The sequence below is a fragment of the Mus caroli genome, chromosome 15, assembly GCF_900094665.2.
Source record: "Mus caroli chromosome 15, CAROLI_EIJ_v1.1, whole genome shotgun sequence".
NCBI classification, from domain to species: Eukaryota; Metazoa; Chordata; class Mammalia; order Rodentia; family Muridae; genus Mus; species Mus caroli.
Window position 1 is genome coordinate 58,604,364 of NC_034584.1, and position 27,648 is coordinate 58,632,011.

Sequence of the window (27,648 nt, forward strand, 5' to 3'; positions counted from 1 at the left end):
GGTGGGAAAGGTTTCCCTGGGAGTTTTGCAGGTTAAATCAAGCTAGATTGTCTCATCTGAAGACACAGGCCTGAAGCCAAGCTATCTGGGAATAGCAAGAGCTTGCAGGGATGCACACCTGTTCTCCCAGGTGCTATCTACATGTAGATCATCTTCTCTTGTGTACGATGATCTGACAATCCCATTGTCCTCTATAGACTATATATGGCATGAGTCCAGGAAGTTTTCCATTTGCCTCATATTACATTCTTTCTGTCATGGACTTAATGTCTACCCTACCCCAAGACATTCATATCTTGAAACCCTAGTTAGCAATGGCGAGTCTTTGGCAAGTGGATCTTTGGAAGGAAGTTGAGGTTCAATGAGACCTCAAAGGTGAAGCACCTACAATGAGATTCCTGGCCTTACTTGAGGAGATAGGAACAGCTTTGCTTTCCTATTCTTATGCTGACACCTTGATTAAAGGTCATCTGAAGGGCGGCAAGATGGTTCACTGCAAGCTAGAATGATACCCTCATCAGCAACCAAACACTTTCAGTTCTCAATATGAAATTTTCTACCCTCCAGAATAATGACTGAATAAATTTATGTGTGTAAGCCACCAAGGTTAAGGCATATTGTGAATGAAGCTTGAACTTTGAGATGCCACAAAGGGATATAGTTATCACAGGGCAGAAGCTTATCAGCACATTTGTTACCCCAACACATGAGTATGTTAAAAATACATGTCATCCAGGTGGCAGTCATTGTGTTCTTGCCCTATTTTATGCAATATGCAAATACTATGTCCTTTAATCCAGAGAGGAGGTCTAATCAGAAGACTATACATCCAGTCATTATTTCACAGACAAAATCAAACAAACATTGTTAAGTCACTTGACCATGATGGTTACATCCAACTTAGGAGTGAAGCCAAGATTTATCCTTAAGTCTCAAAGTCAACTCAGGAGTCCATGCTCTCTCCCTGACCAAGGTAATAAGGTATAAATGGATAGTGGAATACTAGAAAGATCATGGGCTTCATGTTAGACAGCCAAAGCTTGGCGACATGGTCATAATTACATACTGTTGCATGGACTAACAGTGGCTTAATCTCAGTTTCCTTATTTCCAAATAAGGTGAAGAATAGTGGTGACCACAAGAGAACGAAGGAGCCAGGCGTGGTGGTGCATGCCTTTACTCCCAGCACTCGGGAGGCAGAGGCAGGCAGATTTCTGAGTTCGAGGCCAGCCTGGTCTACAAAGTGAGTTCTAGGATAGCCCGGGCTATACAAAGAAACCCTGTCTCGAAAAAACAAACAAACAAACAAACAAACAAACAAAAAACAACAAAAAAGAGAGAATGAAGGAAAAATTACTTAGGAGGCCTGAATTTACACATTAATTTCCTCTCATCCTGACTTTGCTGCTTACTGGAGATGGGCAGCTTCTCTTCATGGGCGACTCACAAGGCATCTTTATCTTAGCTTTGGGGGTATTGTTATTTCAAGGTCTTTAGCAATGAGCAGGAACCACAGACTGAACTGTTTGATACATGGTTGGATGCTCCAAATTCAAAGACTTAAAACATTTAGCTAGTTTCTGTGTTTTATTTTCAAGTCTCAGTGGAGGCACAAGGTCATCCATTCACCTGGATTTGTAATAGTAAAAGCTGGAAATGATCCAAGTGTTCATTCAGTTGGGTGACCAAACTGTGGCAATATACACAGTGGAACATAGTGCAGCTGGAGAAAGAAATGAGTATTTTTCTTTATTTGCTGATGGCTTCGTTTCCAAGGGAAGAAAAATATATACTGTCATATCATATGTCAATTACCTGAGGACATAAGACCAGTTATGAAGGAGAACATTTTACACACCTTCACCCACACACTCACAACCTCCTTTGATCAACATATTGTAGGTGGTAATATTTGCACTATTAATCTAGACTATTACATGTGAATTTCATGATGAAGCAAATGGGCAATTGTGATTTTGTCATTGAAAATAGAATTTGGGGAGGAGAAAAGGTATCAACAGCCCCAAGACTGGTGAGGGTATAAATGTCTATGGTCATTCCAGGCTTAGTGGCATAGACCTGTAACCCCACCACTGGACAGACAAGTCCAGGAGGATCAAGAGTTCAAATCCATCTGGGGTACAGTGAGTGGGATGTCAGCTTGGGCTACATGAGAGACTGTCCAAGCAAAGCAAAGCAAAGCAAAGCAAAGCAAAGCAAAGCAAAGCAAAGCAAAGCAAAGCAAAGCAAAGCAAAGCAAAGCAAAGCAAAGCAAAGCNAAAGCAAAGCAAAGCAAAGCAAAGCAAAGCAAAGCAAAGCAAAGCAAAGCAAAGCAAAGCAAAGCAAAGCAAAGCAAAGCAAAGCAAAGCAAATCTTATGGTTTTCAATTTAAAAAATAGAAGTATCACTGTGAAATCAGATTCTATGTTTCTAGCTCCCAACTCCTTTTAATTAAGTAATTAATTTTATGTCCCTACTCTTAAGGCCTAGAAAGAATGAATATCTACTGCAAATATGTACTTCTAACTTATAGGTTAGAGTTCCTAAGTTATTGAAAACACGAGTTCCCATAAACATAATACCTACACTTGCCGGGAACAGATGAATTTTAGGACAGAGAATTCATAACCTTTAAATATATTTTCAGACCATAAACAAGTCTATCAGATACTAGTGTGCTAAGTCAGCAGGACTTAAAACCAGTTTAAATAGAATTGTAGTGGTCAGAGATATGACAAATTGAGATTCTGTAAGACTAAAAACATCATGGATGGAAACAAGCAAAACTGCATAAAATGATAGTGATGTAAGGAGCCAAACTCAGTCATTACCTTGCAAAGACGCTGTGGAATGAACCCCACTGGCAAACCACAGGGGGAAGATTTTAAGGGAAGAGTCTTAACACTAATTTGCTTTATGAGCTACACTTGTAGGTGACATACAATTGATGAGGAGACAGTTCTTTTTTATAGTGTATTCCAGCTGATCAATTATGGGCTGCTGATAAAGCCAGCATGTCACACTATAAAATAAATGATCAGCTGCTAACAACACCAAAACAGAGATGAGAAGATATGCCATACCTCTTAAATGTAATTTCTAAAGAAGCCAATTAAATATTTCATGAAACTTTGAAACTGGATCTCACAAAGCTTCTACATGGAACAATCAATAAAAAACTCCCAAAGAGCTGAGACATATGTTCAATACTCTTAGAGGATGAGTAGACAGAGAGACATTATAAAAGTCTGGTGGCTCTCACAAAACACTTTAAGAAAAAAGCAGATGGTGGGAGATCACAAAGATTTAAAAATGTCTTCAGAGACACATCATGAAATGGCAAAACACAGACTTTGGATCTCAATTCAAATAAGCAAACTTGAAAAAATAACTATCAGATAAATAAATGGAAACACTACCTCATAGTTTGACAGAATCAGTCAATGTCTGTTTTCTTTTAAAAAATATGTTAATGGCTTTGTGATTAAGGTAGAAGATATATATACATATATATATATATATATATATATATATATATATTTCTAGATTCAATGATAGGATGTGTCGAACTAGTTTCAAGATAACCAAAGGGAATTGACAGTGGGCAGTGTATCTGAGGAGCCAGAGCCAGCTAAAACAGGCTGGACATGGGTTGGTTGGTAGGTCGCCATAAGTGTATATTTGACTTTTCTATACAATAAAGCAAATCTCTGTGTAGTCAGCAGGGTATAGAAAACATTGCTGATCCTGACTGCTCCTCCAAATCTCTGAGCCATCTTGAATGTCATTCAGCTCACAGGAGTTCCTCCTAACAAGTAGGATAGCTGCTATTATATATCTGGTTTAGGAGATATGAAATAACACATGACTTTATTATATAGATCTGTAAACATGGTGCATGTGAAAGCATCCTGACACATGTAAAATGTAGATTCATAATGCATTTCTATCTTGTAAGGCATGTGTGGATATGATCAGATGAAACCTTTAAATTTTTTCTCTTTCAGACTCAAGAGCATCAAGTGTTTTTTGTTTTTTGTTTTTTTTTGTTGTTGTTGTTTGGTTTTTTTTTGAGACAGGGTTTCTCTGTATAGCCCTGGCTGTCCTGGAACTCACTTTGTAGACCAGGCTGGCCTCGAACTCAGAAATCCACCTGTCTCGAGCATCAGGTTTTGACTTGTCAAAATAACAGGATTTTCTTATCACTATTTCTAAACACAACCCCCACCTCTTAAAAAATGCATAGTAGGCTGAAGTATAGAATAATTTCTTTAGCTTTCTGTTGAAGAGTTTTCATTAAACTGGATTTGAATCAAGAACATGAGGAGGAAATCTAGAGGGCTGGACCTAAGCCAAGATTTTCGTTCTTAGACCAAACCAGCTTAGTTTCCAGTCTGATGGTAGTAGGCAGGTGTGTCAGGCAGGCCCATACAGAAACTTGCCAGTCTACTACAGCCCAGACTTCAAGCATAGCAGGGATCATGCAAGCAGGTGGTATACATACTTCATAGGTTAATAATCTCCCTTGACTTACAGAAGACCTATTGCCTCTAGTACATGTTTTATTCCAGAAATGGGTTTAACACAGCCTCCTTTTTTATTTACTCTTCACTGAGTGGTGGCTGGAAGTACCAAAAGGGAAGACATCAGCTCAGTATCGCTGGTTAATAGAGACATGGATGGAAAACAGAGTATACGTAAGGCATAGGAATGGAATATTAAAGGTGAAGAATCTTTAGCATTTCCTCCAAAGGATCAATTGAAGTCGATTGTGTGTCCTTGATTTTCATCAAACCTGGCTGTACACAAAGTTTTTGTCTTTGTGCCAGGCTGGTCACATGACAGCTAATATTGATGGTACTGTTTGTTCTAAGAACATCATGTGCATTCAACCTCATTCAATAGTGTAACAATTTAACAGATGAGAGGGTAAGTATGAGGTGAAGACAGTCTGTGAAGGCGTCAAAGACTGAAGTCAGCTCATAATTCTAATCTGTGGCACCTAGCTCACATATGGTATGTGTGGTGTTGGGGTGGGGGGGGCGGAGAGGAGGTTCATCCAGCTTTTCTCTATCATAAATTTCTTCTTATGGATTAAAAACCTGAAAGCTCTAGGAATCTGAATGTATCAAGACTACTTACTGTCTGAGTGACATTGCTGAGACTCATGGAAGAACACTGGGTTCTAGATAGTCTCTGGAACCAGACTCAGAAGTAGGTTAGTAGAAACATTACCTCATTAATCTCTGTCTTTATGCACAATTGTAGTGGCAATAAAAGGCAAAGCTCAAACTCCCAGGGCTGCCAGTGAATCAGGCATAATATAGGATGCATTACTCATTCTGCCTGTCCAATAATCTGAACATTCACCTGCTTCAGTCAGAGGAGGGGGAAATGTCTGGCATATCATTTCCACATTTGTGCAAAATGAAATTTCCCAACAATTTGGTTGCATAACTGTCTCTGCTATTCTGGAGATGTCTAATTACATGTTCAACCCCACCCCCACCCCCAGGTCACTGGTGTACACCAAGCATCATTGAGCATTTTCAGTCTTTATTAAAAGTAGAGGGCCTCTGAATCACAAAGGGAAGCAGGGGGTAAGCCCAGGAGTAGGCAGCCTGTAACTAAGATGAACAGGACCCCACTGGATGCTATAGATAGATACCAAATGATGCAATACTGCAGAAAGTTGTCTATAATGGGAGGCAGGGCATGCTGCAGAGACAGACTGGAACCAGAAACTACGGAACATTTGTGTTCCCATTTCATTCTGGCTTTCTTTCTTGGCTTTGTGGTCTCAGAGGACTTGCGACTCTGCTTGTGTCTTGGAACCAGATGGACAGCAATGACTTCTCTGTCTGTGCCAAAGGTTTATTTTCAAGCAGCTAATAAAATTAAACCACGGAGATAAACATATTGCCCCTACACCCCAAATAAAACTATAACATCTCTACGAAACAGAACCTGTTATTGCCATATTGATTTTCAAGTAAATTAGAGAAGGTCATATATCTTTACTGGTGGAGTCAAGATTTGAATAGCAGTCTATACCTATACCTGCATCTGTATCTGTACTTATACAGAAGCTATGGTTATGGCACACTTATGTGAGTTTAAAGATCATTAGAAATAAGATGAAAAATATCAAATGTCACAAACTACCAGGTAAAAAGGAAGCACTTTCATACTCTTGCCTTACCTGTTATTTTAATACCGTTAGACTTTCTGCTCTCCCAGGAGAAATGCAGAGTATTCAGTAGGTTAGAAGGCATCTACTAAGACAGGAGGCCCAGACAGGGAATATGGCAATTCATGGGGTCTCTGAGTGTTTTTCTCTCATCTGTGTGTAGGGGATTTCTTACAACTCAGTTTAACACCTCAAGATAGAGTGCACACATAAACTTCCTGTAGGATAGACTCTGTTGGTTCTGTCTTGACAGTCCTCAAAAGGGAATAGGTAACGATTTGTTATAATTTGTATTCCAGACTAAGAAATTCTCTATCCGTGGAAGCCATGTAAACCTAGAGGACAGGACACCTGTGCTCAGAGACAGCCAGAGGAATTCTGGAAATGGTTGGTCCTTTAACCTTTACCTTACTGCTTTGTCATACGTTCAGTGGAGACATAAAAAAAATGCATCAAAATTACACTGGGGTGAGTGCCCATCGTCACAATAGGTATGGCAAAAAGGCCTTTGCCCTGCTTCACGTTGGTGAAGGAGGAAGGTGAGCTTTGGTGAGAGACTGGATATGAATTCTAGGTCTACTGTTCAGCTCTGTTGCTTGGCTGACTGCATCTGTAAAATGGGAAGAACAAAACTCCCAGCCCAGGTCGTTGACTAGGATTAAGTAAGGAGGGTGAAATGTCCAGCAGGAGCTGAGCAGTTAAATCCCTACTCCCTTTGCTTACTAAGAGTTTACACTACTCATTCCTTCCTTGCCCAAGTTTACACCCTCCCCATCCCCAACTTTTTACAAATAACTTCATGCATATATCTCTGAATTCTTGGCACCTTTTAATTGCTTTATCCCTGGTTTCTTAAGGGTTTCACCCCCTGTTTCCATGGTGATTTCTAGAGCCATGCCTCTATTTCTACTCTGACACTTCTTTTTTTTTAAATTAGGTATTTTCTTCATTTACATTTCCAGTGCTACCCCAAAAGTCCCCCATACCCTCCCCCCGACTCCCCTACCCACCCACTCCCACTTCTTGGCCCTGGCGTTCCCCTGTACTGGGGCATATAAAGTTTGCATGACCAATGGGCCTCTCTTCCCACTGATGGCCAACTAGGCCATCTTCTGATATATATGCAGCTAGAGACACGAGCTCTGGGGGTACTGGTTAGTTCATATTGTTGTTCCACCTATAGGGTTGCAGATACCTTTAGCTCCTTGGGTACTGTCTCTAGCTCCTCCATTGGGGGCCCTGTGATCCATCCAATAGTTGACTGTGAGCATCCACTTCTGTGTTTGCTAGGCCCTGTCATAGTCTCACAAGAGACAGCTATATCAGGGTCCTTTCAGCAAAATCTTACTAGTGTATGCAATGGTGTTGATTTGTTTTCTTTTTATTCTTACTTGTTTGAAGTGAAAGATGGACCAGGATTCAGGCCATAGCAGCAAGTCTGGCAGCACCTGGTTTCTATAGGGGAGTGAAAAGCTCTCCAAGCAATTATGTTCATGGGCTGCAGTATCCCTAACAAAGTCCTATATATATATATATATATATATATATATATATATATATGCTTTCTTATTTTTATTATGTCTTTTATTTTTGAGATTATAATATGTCATTTCCTTCTCTTTCTCTCCTTCCTCATAGTAGAGCTGTTAAAGTGGACAGGGAAGTCCATGAGGCCTCAAGTCTAAAACTACAGACAGCTAAAGAATGCTGGAAGCCAGAGAAATAGCCTTGCCTGGGAAGAGCATACCAGTCATGGTCTGTTGCATGAAGCCTACGATAGTGCTCCCAGGAAGAATAATCTACTCTTATGTAGATCCAGGGTAAGTGTACAGGGAACACCTTTGCCTGATTCACAGCCCCGGGGAAGCATCTTCTACATATAACACCTTTGCATGGTTTATGGTCTACCCTCTTCTAAGACATGCAGGAATGGCGTTGTATATTCTAGATCCTAATAAATAATAGGGGCTCAGAATGATTAGCATCAACATGGAAGGCAGGTTGTTCATGCACAACAAATCACTGATGTAGTTCTTCCTGTGCTGTTGTGGTTTGAATGTGGATTGTGCATCACAGGTTCATGCATCTGAACACTGAGTTCCAGATGGCGACCAAGGTGGATGGATTCTTGCTGGATGAAGCAGGTCAATGGGGGCAGATATTGAATTTTGATATCCTGATACCACTTCTTATTCACTATCTGCTTCCAGATTGGAGCAATACGTGACCAGGTGTCACACCTCTCTTGTGGTGCATCCGAGTTCCTTCTTAAACTATGAGTCAAGGCATATCTTTCCTTCCTGAATTAGCTTCTTGTTAGATACCTGGTTATAATTTTGATAAAAGTGACTAATATGTATTTGCTTGTTCCCTCACAAGATGGAGTAAAAGGCTGTGGAAAATAACATCAATTTTCCCTCAAAACAATCGATTTATACATCAATTTTTTATTCTAGAGCTGAGAAGACTGAGCCTTAGGGAGATAAGCCTGAGTAGGGCTGAGCTTGAACTATGACTCAGCTGACCCTCAAATACGAGTGCTCTCCTGCAGCAACACACACCTTCTCTTGTAAAATTCATATTTACGCCATGGAATTAGGAAAGACACCAGCTTGCCTCAGCCAGAAATTAAAAGCTTTTTTTTTTAATTAGGATAATGATGTTTTTGAAATAGAGGGACTCAGCGGTCATTGGAAACAAAGTTTCTCAGGTCATCCTCTCCAGCTTGGCTTTTTCACGAAGGCAGTTTTTTATTAGGAATCAGTTTATAAAGACCCTTAAGGTTCATTTACTTCAAGGAACAGTGAAGCTTAGCAGGGCAGTTTTATGGCAACAGGAAATGCCAGGTTAACTGTGCATAACTAAAGAAAAATATGGCATTACCTGTTGTCCATGGTAGAACACAGCAAGAAGGAACATGGCCATCAGCAGCAGTGATGCTTCCTTGGTACCCAGGAAATCTCTGTGGGAAAAACAACAGAAGAGTGCCACTGGTGACCAACAACCAACCAACCCCAAACAAGGGATTTGAAGGGTAAGGATGAAAAAACAGGTTCAAAATGGAGCGTGATGTGAAGAAATGAATATTTTCCAAAGACTACAATATAACCTGCTTTAAAGGTTTTGGTATCATTCATACAAGAAGATGCCACAGAACCTATGAGACCACATAGGGCATAGCTGGTAAAAGAAAATCTAAGGTTTAGTATCCAGACAATATGATTACATCAATATTAACAATAAAGTTTGTACTTGTATAGTGATTTTTTTTTCTGCATTTCAAAGAGTTTGGATAGTTTCTCATCAGAATATCCTTCAGTCATTCTTTTTAAAAGTCATTGACCTACTTAACGAGCCAGTGTTCAATGCGTACCATGTGATGGTTTTATTCCAACTGCCTTCACACTCAGATTATGATATTTGTCTATGAGTTGGATACTTTCAATTACTCTATCAATGAATTTCATCTTCATGTCAGTTTTATGAGTAGGGTCTCCTGGCTCCCATTTTCGAAATCCTTTAATGGAGGTTCTGGTCTTTTTATGCCAAGATAGTAACAGAAGATTTGTTGTTTCTTAGCTATAGTCCCAAAGAAGCACATCATGACTGAGCATCTACTATATCCTAACATCTGCTGGGATACAGAAATGAAGAAGACACCTTGCCCTTAGTCTTGAAATAATTCATTTGAGGCAAAAATCAAATATATAGACAATTTTCTAATTAGGGTAGATATATCCTTGTTGCTCTGACACTGTTTGAAAAGAGAGTAATGAACTGAGTCAGGCTGTTCAGGAAATACTTAAGAAGCCCAGGCTGCAGATTTAAGAACATATTACTTAGCTTTGCATTTACATATCTCTAATCTCAGGTTAATAAGCAAATATCAAATGTCACCTTTGAGGACATATGAATACTCAGTAAGAGAGACTGCTTGAATTTGTTAGAACTGTCCAACAAGATAGTGGGGAGGGTTGGGCTATAACTCATGTATTGAGGTACAGATCCTTCCTTGATTCCTTCCTGATTCCTTCCTTGATTCCTTCCTTGATTCCTTCCTTCTTTCCTTCCTTCCTTCCTTCCTTCCTTCCTTCCTTCCTTCCTTCCTTCCTTCCTTCCTTCCTTCCTTCCCTCCCTCCCTCCNCTTCCTTCCTTCCTTCCTTCCTTCCTTCCTTCCTTCCTTCCTTCCTTCCTTCCTTCCTTCCTCCCACTTTGATGTTTATCGGCTGCTGAGAAAAATGTTAAAAGACATGAATTTTTTTGATGATCCAGATTCCTAGTGCAGCTCTGATTTTGAACAGTTCTTTGACCTCAAAAAAGCTACTTGATTTCTCTGAGCCTCAGTTCATTCATACATGAAGAATGACATCACAATGTTTTACCCTCTTAACTGTGAGGAGGAAATGAGCAATGGTGGTGAGGTACTTGGCATGGTTCCTCGCCTGTACCTTCCTCTCACTACTCTGTGAAGCCTCTGACACAAATCTTGTCTATTGGTGTGCTGCTTTCAAGAATCATTTGCTCACATCACTTCATTTGCATAAGAGATGTCCTATGTTTAGAGCCTCCCCTGGATTCTGTCAATCTGTTCCAGACTCCTGCACTGCCTGGCGCTTCAGATATCCTCTTCTTTGTGATGTACAAGACTGATTTTAAGCCAAGAAAATTATCATTTGAAACACATTTTTTCAAGAGACAACATGGAGGCTTCTTGAATCATTTTTGAAAACAGTGATGGACTAAAAATAGAGGCTCAGCTAGACTAGACTCAGAAGAAAAAAAATGAAGGAAAATTATGAACAATTTCTGAATGTTTAGCTATATGCCACATGAAAACAAAACTTGTGTAGAGACCAAAGTATATGAATAGCAACCCAATCATATTGATTAAAAAGCCCAAAATGATTATCTTTTGAATTCAGAACTTGTACCTCCCATGATTTTTAGAAAAACATACAGAGAGTCAAATGGCTGAGATGTATTTCATATTATTGAGCTTTGTCTAATACTGGGTTTCACAGACTTAATTTGAAGGAAATTTTGAGATATTGATTTGCATTAATAAAATAGCTGAAGTAATGCTACCATCTCCATGGGAAAGGGACATTGTTAATTGAAAACACATGTAGAGTAATGAAATCCACAGGACCACTATAATCTTTAGAGATACTTTCATCTGATACATTATAAAACTTAATATTTAATGTGAGTATGACTCACTAATGAAGCATTTATGCTAGCTGTAGTAAATCGAGAGCTAACCATTCAGAGAAAACTACAATTATTTTGGAATCCATTTTAAATGTCATTTATATATTCTCTTTGCAAAAATGTATTCATAAATTTAAGGCTATAATGTTCATATTGTTTTCTAAGATACTTCTGTCCTTGATATAGAGAATTATAATAGGTTTATATAATTAGCTATATTACAATTAACTTTTCAAATCCATTTTATTCTGTATTATGCATTGCATGTATAATATAATACACTTTTCCAAGGCTTTTATTTTATATGAGACTAAAGCCCAGAGGGAAAAGGTCAATGGGTCAAGGTCATATATTTACTTTTCTCATTGTCAGTATCAGAACTTAGATTTTAGGTGCAAAGCTCTGAGTTTTCAATATGACGCTTCCCCTCCAAATTTTTATTTATTAATTTCTGTTTTCCTCCACAAACTATTAATAAGCCTTCCCATTTAAATTTACTTTTATTATGGTGCTATATCACTGGTGTAATGAGGCTATACTGGTGAAAGCTTGTATTACATCTGAAGCAAACTTTACCTGTACATCCTGCTCTCTCATGTCAATTCAGATAATATTAACTGACCACAGAGGTTCCTGCACATCCATGCTCATAGATGCCCTGCTTACATTAGATGGAAAGTGGAATCAGCCTAGCTGTCCATCAACTGATAGGTCAATAATAAAAATGTGGTACATACCCATAATGGAATTTTGTTCAGCACTAAATAAAAATGAAATCTGTAGGAAAGTGGATGAAACTGGAAGATATTCTTAGGGATGTAACGCAGAGTCAGAAGACAAACACTTCATGTTAGGGCTCATATGAGAAGAATAGTCTTGAAGTTTTAGATTTCTTTGTTTAATTTGGAGTGCCCATTGAGATCAGGAAGCTAGCAAGGGGCATTGTTGTTGAAGGGCTTTCCTGGAGATGATAGTAGCACTCCTGGGGTAGGAAAGTGAAGGGGAGAATATGGGTAGGAGAAAGATTTAAGAGGGGATATGGGTGGATAAATGGCAGAGATTAGGGGTTTCAGTAGGTTAAACAAAAGTAAGAATGTCTTTTTAAAAAAGCCATATGGATTCCCATTATTATATAAGCAAATTAAATAATATTAAAAATAAATTTGAAGGGATATACTCTATATGGTAGATTATGTGGTTTCCAAAAGTCACAGGTTATTAAATAAAAGTTGCAGTGCCAGATGTGGGATACCTCCATATGAGTTGTTGGTCAGAGGGGTGTCCCCTAAAGCAATATAGGCTGTTGCTATTACTTAGTTTCACACCATATGACAAGCCTCTATTGATGAAGACTTTGGTTACAGGATACTGAGCTGAAAGCTTCCCTAATGTCAGGTAGCTTTCACAGTGTCAGAAGATGTTATGCAGATAGCTGGGGGAAGAAAAGACATCAACTCTTTACCCAGCTGTGAGTCACATGAACTATAGTATCATTGGTAAGACAGGTTGTGCCCTGTGAGTGTTATAGTGTCATTAGTGTTATGGGGGCAACCAAACACTTCTTATAAGATTTTAAGTCTATTCCAGAAGAGGAATGCATGCCTGGTACTGTAAACGTGATTGATAGTCAAAGACTGGGAAGTCTTAGGGGGAACATTCTATTATTTTGCTAAATGGACATGGTAACTAGCTGCCTTTCAAATGTTTATGCCTGTGCCCATAGATGACTGCTGCTTTCAGCCTTAGAGAAGCTTGCAAGTTTTATTTGGCCATGGTTAATGCGGAGACTCCTAACTGGTAAAAGTGCTGAGAATAAGTGATCAATCACCCCAAGCTCAGCTTTGATGGAAACCTCTATATCACTCCCACCGAGGCACGGGGAACATTATAGAAGAGAAAGTAGAAAGAACAGGGGAAGTGGAAAGAACTAGAGGATGGGAAGGGATCTGAAAAGATGTCTTTTCTCCATGAAATAGGTGGTACACCCACAAATTTATAGCAGCAGTGGCTCTCTGCTTAAGGCTTACCCAAGACTTGGGCCATCAACATTCCAACTTCGAGGCTTATGGGCTCATAAGGTTCTGCTCCACCAGGAAGAGCTATAGAATTTAATGGTTTCTGGGTAGGAAGAATCATATTCTTCAGTGGTATAACCACTATCAAGTTGCACTTGTTGAAATAACCTTCCACTGGTGCTCATTTGGGCAACCTCATTGAATTTAATGAGCAACAAGTAAACCAAAAGAGGCAAGGAAAGAACAGTAAGAGCTGAAGGGGTTTGCAACCTGATAGGAAGAACAACAATATCAACCAAGCAGACTCCCCAGAACTTCAGAGACTAAACCACCAAACAAAGAGTACACATGAAGGAACCTATGGCTCCAGCTGCTTATATAGCTGAGGATTGCCTTATCTGGAATCAATGGGAAGGGAGGCACTTGGTCCTGTGAAGGCTTGATGCCCCAGTGTAGGGGAATGCTAGGGTCAGGTAGGAGTGGGTGAGTGGGTGCGTGGGTGCGTGGGGGAGCACCCTCATAGAAGCACCCTCTCCCTCTGCCCCTACCCCCCTCCTTCTCCCTCTCCCTCTCTTTCCTCCTTCTCCCTTTCCCCCTCCTCCCTCTCCCCCAGCCCTCTCCCTCTTTTCCTTCCCTTTTTCTTTCTTTCTTTTTGCTGTTGTTAGTTGGATGTAAAATAAAAGTGAAGGGAGCGCTTTACTGAACTTCCTAAGGTTTTTAAGATGCTGACAGCAGAGTACGAAAGCACTGTGCATTCCAATTGCAAACACACATCATATAGAGCACAATTTAGGTCAGAGTGGATCTGCTCCAGTGACACAAGACACCTAAGTTTTGCTAGCTCCAACTTTCCCTGGTTCTTTCCAAATACTTTTTCATGTGTCGTTTTTCTTGACTTCATCTATTCCAACTTATTTTCAGTTGTGAGCACTCTAGATTTTTTTTTTTGTCTGAAAAGTCTTCAGTGATTATTACTAGTGATGTAGTCTTTACAAGGATAATTTTGTAATCCATGGCTTCTTTGTAGCCTGGAAAACTTCAAAAAACTCCTTACTCACAGTTAGCCTCTAACTGCCAAAATTGAGAATTGGCAGTTAGGAAACATAGCATGTGTTCATCTGTACATGGGACAGATGAATGCAGAAATGAAAAGCAGAGATGAGACTTGCTCTGTTTGTAAGCATCTATTTTGCAACAATAGGTATATGGTAAATTTTAGGAGATTTAAGTCCCTTAAATGCCTTTACATGACCATTTTACAAGGAGTAAAATAAATGCCTTTGATGTACTTCTGGAAGGAGAGGATAAGATAGACAAAATCACTGTTGTTTCCGGGACTCAAACTGGACATTGGAGGGAGACCCTATTCCAGTACCATCATTACTAAGCAGAGTGGGTAATTATTGCTAGAACTGGAAAAGATGATCAGAGAGTACTGATTTCCTGAATTATAAATTTGGCTGTTGTTGAGTAGAAGTAAGAGCCAGACTTAATTCTATGCTTTCTCATCTTTATTATCATGCCTAGGCAGATTCACATATTTTACTTCTATTTCAAGATGTCAACAAGAGTTGATAAGTGATACATAAATAGATTTTTTGATTAGCAGTTAGAATATATATATATATATATATATATATATATATATATATATATGATGCAAAGAAAAGGATAGTAAAACAAGGTCTAAAGTGTGATCAAGTGGAGTGGTATTATCTGTGAAGTACTGCAAGTAGTACCAAGTTGTGTTTCCAAGATGAGGTGCACACAATTGAAGGACAATAGTGATACACAATTGGAGGCATTGGAGGTGAGTCTAGACCTAGATGTGTGAAGTAATATCATTACGTGATTCCAAGTGAACTAATGCTTCTTTTAGGTATTCCTTCATTTCCATTGCATATTTTATTCTGCACACACTTAACTGGAAACCTATTGCCAGATACTATTAAAGGATGAGAATGTGAATCCTAGTGACATGACTTTTCCTCTAAAACTCCTGTTGTAATGGAAGAGGAAGACATGGAAATTAATTACTGCCACATGAAGAAGTTAGTGTGGTGATGGGGTAGAAAGTGAGGAACAATAAGGCTGTCACCAAGGAGATTATCTTTGAGTTATGTCTTAAGAACTGTGGGTTGGACTTCCAACAATGGACATACTAACACAGGATGATGTACATGTAGAAGGTCTTTTGGGGAACAGTATATAATTTCCCAATGCCAAAGTTCATCCTCTGATACAACCTGTAGATTTTCGGGAGGTGAAACTAAAGAATTTAATACAGGTCTGAGGAAGGGGAGTTCGGGTATCTCCAGCAAATGAATGAACTTTAAGCTTCTCAAAGGTAACAGGGAACCATTGAAGGATTTGAAGAAAGTATAGGCATTGACAAGATGGGTTTGGGATGGGTTCATTATGGTCCCTCTGGCAGGGGACCAGCTAGGGAACCAAAGTCCTGAAAGGAAAATGAAGAACTTCCTAGAATCCTTACATCTGTGGAAAGGAGAGGTCAGGTTTAATAACAAGTGTCAACACTGAGCCAGAGCTTACCAGGTTTGATCATGTGAAAAAAACATTCCTATAGAAAAGGAACCGGTGTTATGCTCACTTCTCTGATGAGGACAGCAAGGGTTGAAGAAGCTGGAATCATTTTCAATGAACTCAGTCAAGTTCATACATGTGGTGAGTGAAAAAGCTGAGATGTGAATCCAAGTGGTTTAACTCTGAAACTGATATTCTTAAGCAATTCACCACAGTGCTTCCTGGGAAAGAGTGCTGAGGAATATTAGTGTCTTGGGACTGATAAAGAGGAAGCTACTCCTATTTTGGGTCCAGCATTATCTCCAGAGACAGAAGGTTGTCATGAGCAGATGAGAAAAATAGTCTCAGGTACTAGGACCATGCCAATGGAGAAGTGGCCAGGAGGCCCCACCCAAGGTTCTTTGTGGTTGCCATGTTTTATAATCACTCTGCCATTCTTGGAAGAAATCAGGAGCAAGCTGAAAAAAATGTCCCAAATGAGCATGAACTAAGTATTTTATAATAAAGCACTAGGTAAGTCTTATTGGCCTTGGATGGCCAGTGGGATGCAGTGTCTTCTGACCTGAATACTTCAGCTGAGATGGAGGCCAGGTGTGGTTTTCATTTCTAACTTAATTCTATTGGTAGCAGAGAATGAGAAAACACAAGACTAATTAATTGCTGACCCTTAGAGAGGATGTAGCTGAGAGAAGGATTTGATTCTCAGCCTCGAATTTGGGATAATATTTGCTTTTACAATTCTTACTTAGAAGTTACTAACTTTTCCTCAAAGCACTTTTAATAATAATGATAATAATAAAACAATCCTTTCTCCTTAGAAGGAGGTGAGATGAAAAATGACTGTTCTATGTGATAAGCACATTTGAGTTTACAGCAACCCTGGGGCAATGTTATGGAACAAACTGTCTCCCCTTCCTTGGTTAAAACCACAACCTTCAGTATAACAGTATGTGGAGATAGGGGATAAAGAGACATTGCTAAAGATAAATGAAGTTATAACACTGGGGGTTTTGACCAGATAGGCCCAATGTGCTTATAATAAAAGGAAGAGGTCCCAGACTTCTTCTCATCACATTTTTGGAGGGTTCAGCAAGAAGCTGGCCAGGTGCAAGTGATGAAAGAAACCCTGACCAAGAGGCCACTCAGCCCTGTCCATTACATGTTGTGATGACAGTCCCCTGCTGAGCAATGCAAACAAAAATTCCATATTGTACTTTACTGGTGGGCTGATTGAGGTTTATAGGTGGGAAGAAGCTTTCTAATAAAGTTGTATAGGTGAAAGCTTTAAGCCATTGCTGGTTCATTAGTGCTGAGGATCAAGTAGACAAACCACACAGAACACAGGGTATCCATGCATAGCACATACTGTCTAGAAATAAGAAAGAATTGTCATATCTTGTGAATAATCATATAATGAACATGAGTGAACAATCCATGGGTATTTCAAAATATTAATGGATAAAAAAGATACACATATATACAGGATTGCTATTTGGTCTTTAAAAAGAACAAAAATTGTCATTCGTTCTAATATAGATGAATCTGTTGCATGAATGAATGCAGGCATAGAAAACTAGATGTTCTCAGTTCTCAGCATGATCTGAAGTTGTTGAACTTTACAGAAGTGGATGGTAGAGTGTCATTTACCAGAGCTGGGAATGGTTATTGAAAACTTTTGGTCAAATGATAAAAACATTCTGATAGGCCAGAGAGAAAATCAAGGTCTATTGTACACCATGGAATAAGAGACAGTGTATTGTATATTCTGTCTATAGTGTAGTGTATTGGCAAAGCGCTAAGTCATTTTTTAAGTATCTTCACTATAAACATAAGAGTTAGGCCATGCGTGTTAATTAGCTCTATTTGGCTATTCTAGAAAACAAGCATCTATAAGAATTATATTGCCTAACACGAGCAGGTATAATTTGCTTGTCAACTAAAGATGATGCAAACTCTTGGAAATTCAGCAGGGAAAATGTGATTGGTTTCATAGAAACTTGGCAAAGAGTGATGTATGACCTGGCTCTTTAAGTCAAACGGCCGACAGATAAGGAAACTATGCATAGACTTACTTACAACTAGAGAACTGTAACTTTAAAAAGTGAGATGAAGCACAGTTCCAGGCTAGGGAGATCACTCAGTGGGTAAAGTGCTTCTACATAGGCATGAGAACCAGAGGTTGAATGTTAATAAAAAAAAAAAAAAAAAGGCTGTGGAGGAGTGACTACCTGTAATCTCAGCACTATGGAGTAAGAGACAGGGGAATCAGAGACAGACGTTCCCAGGGTCAAACTGTCTAACCAGACCGTGTTCAACACAAGACTGAGACTGAGCATAGTATCTGATGCCAACTTGGGCTTCAGTATGTGAGCATGTGTACATGTGTGCATGTGTGCGTGTGCAAGTATGTATTTACCTGAACTACACACACACAAAAACATGTTTATATGCACACATGTATGGGACACACACCAAAAATGAACAAATCCACAAATCCAGCAAAATTTCAAAGGTCTAACAGCAGCAACGGCAAGAGAGCAACAGGGCAATTATCTATAAGAGGAAAATTGTTAGAATCATGTTGGAGAGCAATTTGGCAATATGATACTGTTTTCAAATAGTGAATTCAGTTAACCTACAATCCAGCAAGTGTGTTTTTCTATAAAGGTCTCGGAGACACATGCACACAAAACTAGGAAGAGTCTGACTTTCTATTAATAGGTAAAATGTTAACTTATATTTTGATATATTGACATTATAGAGTTTTTTTTTACAGATTTCAGGCAAAATGGACTAAAACCATAGACATCAACTGATGTGGATCTTAAAAAGGTAACATAGTATGACAATGCCAACACAAGTATAAAAACAACATTGGATTTCATAGATGCAGATGCTAAAGAGCTGGAATGGATACATTCAGTGTTTTGGACTGAGGAGACTGCTCAGTGGTTAAAGCGTTAGCCATACACACATGATGACTGGAGCTCCCATAATCACTGGGATGCAAAGCAGCCTGGCTGTAATTCCAGCCTCAGAAGGTGGAGAAAGGGGTCCCCATAAGTAAGCTGGATAGTGAAATCAGCCATGTCAGTGAGTTTTATTGATGGACTCTGCTTCAGTGAATAAGGTCAAAGAATTATTGAAGATTATCCCTTACACCAACCTCAGGCCTTCACATCATGTGTGACACACATGTGCACTCATCCACATGTGAACACACATGCATGAAAGTGGAAAAAAAAATAACAGCAAAAATCCCTTCATTCAGCAAAACTGTTGATTGTTTTTGGGAGAAAGACGAGATTAGTAACAGATAAGGGAATTTGAACACTATTTGATATTCTTTGTTCTTTGATACAGAAATAAACATGACTGGTAGGTATTGTTCACTTTCAGGGCTGACTCATAGACAAGCAGACCAGACACTTGGGGAGATTTATTGGATTTTTCTTGGCCTTTACCCTCTCAGAATATTAGAAATTTATTCTAGCTAGACACATATGCTTCCTACAATTGATCCCAGTCAGCCTGGTATTTGTTGTCTGGTTCTTCCTACTACTAGTCTTCTGGACAAGGTCTGGTTTGATTCACTGGGTTTTGAAGAGGTCAAGTGATATCCTTAGACATATATCCAGAGATTGAAGTGTGGTCAAAGTGGGGAAGAAGGATGAAGGAGCCAGAAGACACATTCTTCTGCCTTACGCCACTCTGAGATACTTTTCGCCATCTCTGCTGACACTTCTGGTTGCTCAATGAGTGGACCTTCCAAGGCATGGGCTGAATCTCTTGACAACTAATGCTGTCTGAGTCATCAACCATCACCCTCTTCCCTGGTATCACCTCCCTCCTCACTCTCATTGTCCTAGACCTGTTTCAGCATCAAAGCTGGCTCTCAGGCTCTGTGCTCAAAGGAATCTTGGCTTATACATTACTTCTTGCATTAGTCTAAAGTTTAGAGATAATAATGAAGAATCAGCATTGCTCAACCCCCAGTGACTGATTTTTACCAATATTGCTATAGTTAAATATTAAAACTAGATCCCGCAGGCCTCAGAACTGCCAATGTTAAGGAAATTAATTATTAAGTGTGGAGGAAACCTAAGGTACCACATCCAACTTAGTCTAAGTTTTAAATAATTATTATGATTAGTCTATAGTTCATATATGTTGAAAATTAGAGATTTTCCCCTAGATGTGTAAGCCGGACAGTGTTTGAGCTGAAATATGTTCATAAAAAGCCAATCCCTCAGTTTCTGGTAATGCTATTACTTGCCCAGTGCCTTCATTTCCGTGACAGCTGGGCACATTAGCACTGTAGTGGGTACTTACTCTCCACTGTGGTTCAGGTTGTCATAACTCAGAAAGAGACCTGCGTAGATGGTCTCTGTCAGCAGGGCGTAGATGGCGATCATGATGAGTAGCACTGCCAGCTTCAGGACAGAGTTAAGCCGTAGAAATACAGCACAGGTGACCATGGCTAACACCCCAGTGAAGACAAAGTACTGCAAACAGAGAACAAAGATGGTCAGACTCACAGGAACCTCTGAGGTCCCTCTCCTGGTTCTGCTGTCCACTTGTCTTCAGGAATTCAAACTGAACCCTCCCTCCTACTGCCCAGAGTCTCTGCTCCTTATCTCTAGGAGTAGCTCCATCATTCACATGATTCCCTCCCCCCCCAGCCTCATCTTTGCAAAAATACATTTTTATCATTTTATTTTATTTGTTCTGTCTGCATGTATGCATACTACATATGTGTCAGATTCTGTCCTATTGGATTTACACACAGTTGTGAGCTGCACATGGGGGCTGGGATTAGAAGCCCAGTCGTCTGGATAAGCAGCTGGGGCTCCTAACCATTGAGCCACTTCTCCAGCTCCCCAGTCTTGTCTTTGATGCCTCCTTCTTTTCTATATCCCACAGTCAGCCATCTTTAGTTTTCTTTAGTTTTAAGGTTCTACTTTATACTCTTAACAGATCACCACTACCCCCCCCCCCCCCCCCCCCCCCCGCCTCTAGCTTTCTCTGTCTACTCTCCTTGCTTTCAATCTCAGAAGCAGCTTGGGAAGAGTTTTTTTTTTTTGTTTTTGTTTTTGTTTTGTTTTGTTTTGTTTTGTTTTAAATACCCCCACATTTATTTATTATTTATTTATGTGTATGTACATGAGTGCTACAATGTATACATGGAAGTCAGATGATCACTTGTTGGAGTTAGGGCTCTCCTACCAGGTTATGGAATTTGAGCCCAGACCATCAGGTTTGGCTGCAAGTGCCTTTATCACTGAACAATCCTGTCGTCTATCCTCCATTTTCGTCCATCTAAGCCTGCTTCTGGGCTTTAGCATCTCTAAACACACACTTACATTCTTTCTCTACCTAGAATTTCTGGAACACCCATCTGACCACGTTCTTCACTGGAAATCCCTTCTTTGCTCTCTAAGCCCTCAAATTCCCACACAGCACTGCTTACAGGCTACCATATAGTCATTTTTCCTTTCACTTTCTAGACCCATATCTCACACCTCAGTGGACGGATGCTCAAATCGCATCCAGGTGAGTAAGCTATGTACTTCCTCACATGTGAGGTGTCCTTTCCTCTGAGAAGCATCCCCTTAACCTACATTGTACCTTGCAGAGACATCTCCCACTCTGTCCTGGGCATTACTTCTCAAATTGCAAACTTGGAATTAGCTAAGAACTTGAATAGGGGGTCAGTCTCCCATTGTCTACACAGACAGCTTTCAGCATTCTGTAGGAAACAACTTGCTTACATTTTTAACAGAACTATCCTGGCATATTCAGGGTGTTGGGTTTAGATTATGATTAGTTAAATTCATATCATCAAAGCCCCACTTTGACCTCAAAATCTATATATATTTTTTTCTTGAAGCATTCAGCAAAAGTGTCCAGGATGGGACTCACAGCTCTCAAGAAACCACTGGCCATAGTGCTAAATAAACTGTTCATGATCTTGAAGCTAGAAAGAGGTGTCTCTGTCATCTAGATATGGTCAGTTTGCATGAGTGTGATTCTAGTGGGAATGTGGGGTTTGATAATACTACAGCTTTCATGTGACATTTTCATCTCTCTTTTATTACATAGTAAGGAAGTTTTTATATGGATAGGGAGATAGATAGCTAAGAGTTTCTAAAATTATTTGAGTATTGAAGAAGTTGTATGACTTTCCTAAGTGAAACTAATTCATTTATGAAACAAATATGCATACATAAATGTACACAGTGTCCTAGATTATTTCTCATTGAGGACAACCCTCTGTATGTTGGCATATGGGGCAGGATCAGAAGAGAGTCGGGCACTGTCTCTGCATTAAGGCCTTTGCTTGGTGCTTTCCTTACTTTGTGTGTTTTTACTAATAAACTCAATTGCTGATTCTTGTACTAATGGGAGGATAAGCTATCTTCAGCTGCCTGCTAAGGTCTTTTCATGGGCAAGATTTCTATATAGGTCACCCCGATGCCTTTGTGCAAGCAGCCATGTGTAAAGAGTCCAGATGCAAAAAAGTTCATTCTGTGCATTTTTCTCTATCCAGAGAAACTTCCAGGATGCTCCATTTTGACACAGGCTATGGGGAAGAAAAAGAGATCCAAGGGGTCTTCATTGATGCCTTCAGCACAACACGGGATTATTCCTGGCTGTGTTGATTTAAATTATAAATCGTAATTGTTCCTGTCTGAAAGAACTGTAGGGATGGAAATGGAGAGGAGCCTGAGTAAAAGAAGGTCCAGAGACAGGTCCAAAGTAGGATCCAGCTCAAGGGGAGGTCCCAAGGCCTGACATTATTACTGAGGCAATGGAGTGCTCACAAAAAGGGACCTAGCATGACCGCACTCCAAAAGCTGAACAAGCAGCTGAAAGAGTCAGATGCAGATATTTGCACCCAACCAATGGTCAGAAGTAGCTGACCCCTGTAGTTGAATTAGTGAAGGCTGAAAGAAGCTGAGGAGGAGTGTGACCTTGTAGAAGGACCAGCAGTCTCAATTAACCTGGATCCCTGAGATCTCTCAAACACTGGACCACCAACCAGACAGCATACACCAGCTTATATGAGACCCCTAACACATATATAGCAGAGGACTGCTGGGTCTGGGTTTAATCATGGATGATGCACCTAACCTTCAAGAGACTGGAGGCCCCAGGGAGTTTAGAGGTTGGGAGGGGGTGGGGGATGAAGGGTGTAGACATCTTCATGGAGACAGAGGGGAGGGTAGAGGTATGGAATGTGGAATAGTTGGGGGGTATATGGGGAAAGGGAATAAAATCTGGAGTGTAAAAAAACTGGAAATGATTGTGTCATTGGAACAAAAAATTTGGGCACATAATAGTTAAATAAAAATGCAGTGCACATTTATTGAATGCCCATTGTAATTAGGACAGGTGATAGGTAAGCACTGGAATTTCAATAAATGTAATTAGAAATGTTTGGGCATAAAGGAAATCATAGTGAAAGTAAATATGAGGCAGACATGAAAATGCAAATAGAAATGTATTTTGGTAGCAACATGACTGACTGTGATAGGTGTATAGAGGCAAGAGCAAGCATATATCATGGAGAGAAGGCATGTCTAAAGAGGGGCAGAAGAGGTGAGTTTGTTTGAGGTCTTAAGGGATAGACAGCAAGTAGGAACACAAAATAGCCTAAATTCCAGTGTATATGGAGCAGGGTGTTGGAAGGGCTAATTTCTTTGATTAAACAAAAGACCCATACAACTAATCATGAGGAGTACGGGTAGCACAGGCCAACAGAACCCATGTTATTCCTGCTTTCTCTGTCTAGCCTTATGAAGATACCCTTGGCATCTGAAGTCATATTTTCACAGTGGATTAGTGTTTTTTTGTTTATCTACCTATTTATCTATCATCTAATAATGTCATATATGCACACAGTTATAATACAGCTCTTCGATAAGCTATTTTCTCTTATAGTATATGCTATTGTTATTTTAGCTTGCTCTATGTTGTAAGTTGTTTTGGAATTCTTATATCTAATGCAATCTGTGTTCTGTAGAGCAGTGAAGCTCCTTTTTTTTTCTGAATATTTTAATGACATGAGTCGTGAAAGAGGTTATAGACAAAACATTTTTCTAGTTTCAACATCATCATGGTTTTTCCCTTGTAGTGCCAGTGTATTTAACTTTCTGTGTATTGGAATAGTGTTATTGCTTTATTTTATTCCAAAATAATGAAATGTGTGTTATTCTTTTGTGGAAGTGATTGTGAAAATTGGGATTCCTTTTCAATTTTGCTGCCCATAAGTTTAGGCACCACCACTCACTGAATACATTTGTAGCATCAAACTTAGAAAATAGTAGTTTTAAATCCGTTTGAGAGTCTATGAAGTCATTCTATCAAAATAGTTGTTAATATATAGATTGTATAACTATACATACTACAAAGTATTTCTCCTGGGGAAACAATCTACAGTTGTCTTAGCATAAAGGAATGAGACTATCTATGCAGAAATAAAAGAAGAGATTCAATAATAAGATGATTTGACCTTTACAATTTTTGGATGTTGCAGTGCACCTCACACTGGCATGTGAGGAAAAGGAAGGTAACTCAGGATGAAGAGTGAGATGTGGCTAGATGTACAGTCACAAAAGTTGGCAGTGTGAGGTCCTGATGTTAAATGAACTCCACATAAAATAGGACAAGTTTAACAGGGGTAGAATGTATATTGTCTCAGGGGTAACCTGCTAGAGCACAGACTAAATGAGTATAATCATACTTTTGTTGGTCACATATTCCATTTAATGCACTCTAAAATGGCCTATTATACTCTGTGTTATTCAATGTTAACATGACTCAAGCTTAGATTATTCTTTCATCGGTTATTCTTTAATCAGTTCTAAGGAATAGGGGTTGTCCATGAAGAAGTTCTCTATTTCTGGATACTCAAGGATCTCTTCTCTCAGACAACACACTGACCTGGGAAATAATGAATAAAGCAAACTCCTGTCAGTCTGAAAATCTTGAATTCACATGACTTGCCAAATTATAAAGGGCTTTGTCGGCATGAAGCAAAATCCATTCAGACCAAAGCATGCATTTGTTAATACATGACTTTTAACTGAGACCTTACTGTGTTCCAGCATGGATGGTTCAATATTCATGTTATGACACTATCATAGGGTACCATAAATTACCTTGGCAACATGCAATATTTTTCTTTTATTAGAGGAGCAAGAATAACTTTACACCATCACAACTGGAGGAGGAATTGAGTATTTACACACACAACTCAGACAGATTGACCTCTCTGTGCCCATTTCAGTTCTGCCCAAACCCATGTCATCCTCAACTCACACTGTAGGAAGGAAAGAAATCAAGAAGACAGTTTTCAAAGGTCAGCATAGTTCAAGGGAACAATCCAAATACTGATTGACTCAGATTCACAACCTGATCTCTAGCAACGCCAGACCACACTGCAAGCAACATGAAAGGTGCAGGAGAAACATGGAGTTGCTCCACCTGCGTTCCATGAGTGTTCAAGCAATGCAGATGGTATAATCTAGGGGCCCCCACTGGTGCTTGTGCAATTCCTGTCTCATATTCTAAGCTGGTTTCTAGACCAAGTCATCTTAAGAAAGTAGTGTGTGTGTGTGTGTGTGTGTGTGTATTCACGTGCACATGCTTGTGTGACTTTCATGATGTGGTACAATGTTATATTTGAGTAGTCATGCTTGCCTATCTATAAAATTTATTGTAGTTATTATCATTTTTAGTGTATACTATATCTACCTATTTATAATTTGCTCACTTAACCTTTTTCCTTTATTACTAGTTTTGAATAATCTGATTTGTGTGTGTGTGTGTGTTAACTATTTCTTGTGTCTGGTATTTCTTTAGGGAATTTTTGATTTATAGTTTTCATCAACCTTGAAAAAAAAGTTCCAGTTAGCTCTTTAGTTTGTTTCTTTTTGTGAGAGAGGACTCAAATTATGCAGGTGTTACATTGTTTAAAATTGGTTTTAGTGTTGGTCTTAAGGCCTGTTTTATTTAGTAATTTATTTTCAATACTTGTATTGCTATTTCACCAATTTTGTTCTTTTGGTTTTGTCTACATGTCTAATCTCACTAACTTTCTTCTAGTGTAGTTTTTATATCTCACATTTCATAGCATTTACCTCTAAGTATTCAGTTTTGACTTAACATATATCTTTCAGATTATTTAAACATATGCAATAAAATTATAATAATGATTTTATTGTCTGTTTGATAATTTTATATATACAGCCAGTTCTGTCTTGATTTTCCATCACTGATTCCTCTCTTCATTATCAATCCCAGTTCCTTTAAATGTCTGGTTATCATCCACTGGAGTCTAGTTTCAGTGACTTTATTTTCTCAAATCCTGGAGGTTTTTCAAATTGTTATGAGTCCTCTCAAGATTCATTCTTAAATATAATTGAATCACAGGAAATCACATAGCTTCAATTTTAGAATTTACATTTACAACTTTTTAAAGAAAGAATCATAGCAGAGTATAATCTAGGAATAGACATTTAAAACAACTGAAGCTGCTAAGTGTCTAGTAGACTGTGATGTGTTTTAGTCAGAAAGGTGACACATTCTATTTTTAGCCCATGTGAATGGCAGATAGTGATGAATTCTGGTGGTTATTTCCACATCACTCATTTCTGGTCTGCCTATGTTGATTGGATACTCTGAAACTCTCTTGAGTTTCTCTGTGCAATCCTTTCCTCTATGGTGGTATGTTCTATAACCTCTCAGCCATCTTGCTCTCTCATGATTCTTATCTGTCTATTCTCAAGGCAAGAAATCACTGTGTTTCATCTGGGTTCATCTCCCTGAGGTATGATCTGAACAAAGCTCACACTATGCCAGGACTCACTCCATTTGCTTCCTACCCTTTGGGACTTACTGTCTTCATTGCTTTGTAGTCAGTATCTTGAAAGCTACTGCTTTATGTTTTATGTTTGCTTGTTTTTATTCGTCCCAAGTGGAAATGGAGATCTTGCCCTGTGATTCATCGGAAGGGTGCCTTCTTTTTCTTAAAAGTTGTTAAATAGACAGAAGGTTCTGTTTTGAAGCTGGTCTCTGGGTAATTTTATAGTAACATTACAATATTTATCTTCTACCCTTAAAAACTGTATAAATATGAAGGTGTTTGTAACATGCCCTAACTGAAGAAATCAAGGTACAAAGAGTGATGTGTAGGTACTAAGATGATGCTCCTAGTGTGTGTGTGTGTGATGGGGCAGGACGGAGAGTCTTGAAGACTGTATCAACTCAAAAAAGTGACTCCCAGATGCAGGACACAGAGAGCCAAACCTTTGCTAGGGAACCTCCTCTGTTGGACCCTTTATACCATAGCAAGCCTCAGCCACTCCCTCGTACAAACAGTGATCTTTTGTGGTAGAAAGAAACCGAAGGATACAGGTTTGATTCTGAAAGAAGGCTTTCCTCCCGAGCCTCCCGAGAGCCACAAGAAGGTATTGAAAATGACAACCTTCTGATTTTACACATGTGATCTACATTCATCTTATAGACTGATATGTTTTCCTTCCTCAGTTGTAAGATAACTTATTTTCCCTGATTTTCTTTATTTTCACTCTTTTCCAGTATGTGACAGGCTTCCAGTTCACAGCTAAATTATTACCTTTTTTTTTTTTTTTTTTTTTTTTTTTTTTTTTTTTTTTTTTTTTT

The 27,648-nt window shown here is 39.1% G+C and overlaps 1 protein-coding gene across 3 annotated transcripts in view; it reads right to left on the minus strand.

The window, feature by feature from the left end:
• Adcy8 (adenylate cyclase 8) overlaps window positions 1-27,648 on the minus strand; it is a 219,163-nt gene that overhangs the window by 14,565 nt on the left and 176,950 nt on the right. For all 3 annotated transcript variants that reach the window (XM_021183269.2, XM_021183268.2, XM_021183267.2), the window contains 2 exons: window positions 20,293-20,465; window positions 9,074-9,152 (listed from right to left, as the gene is read on the minus strand). In XM_021183269.2, coding sequence (XP_021038928.1) covers window positions 9,074-9,152; window positions 20,293-20,465 — 252 coding nt within the window. The remainder of the gene's footprint in view (window positions 1-9,073; window positions 9,153-20,292; window positions 20,466-27,648) is intronic.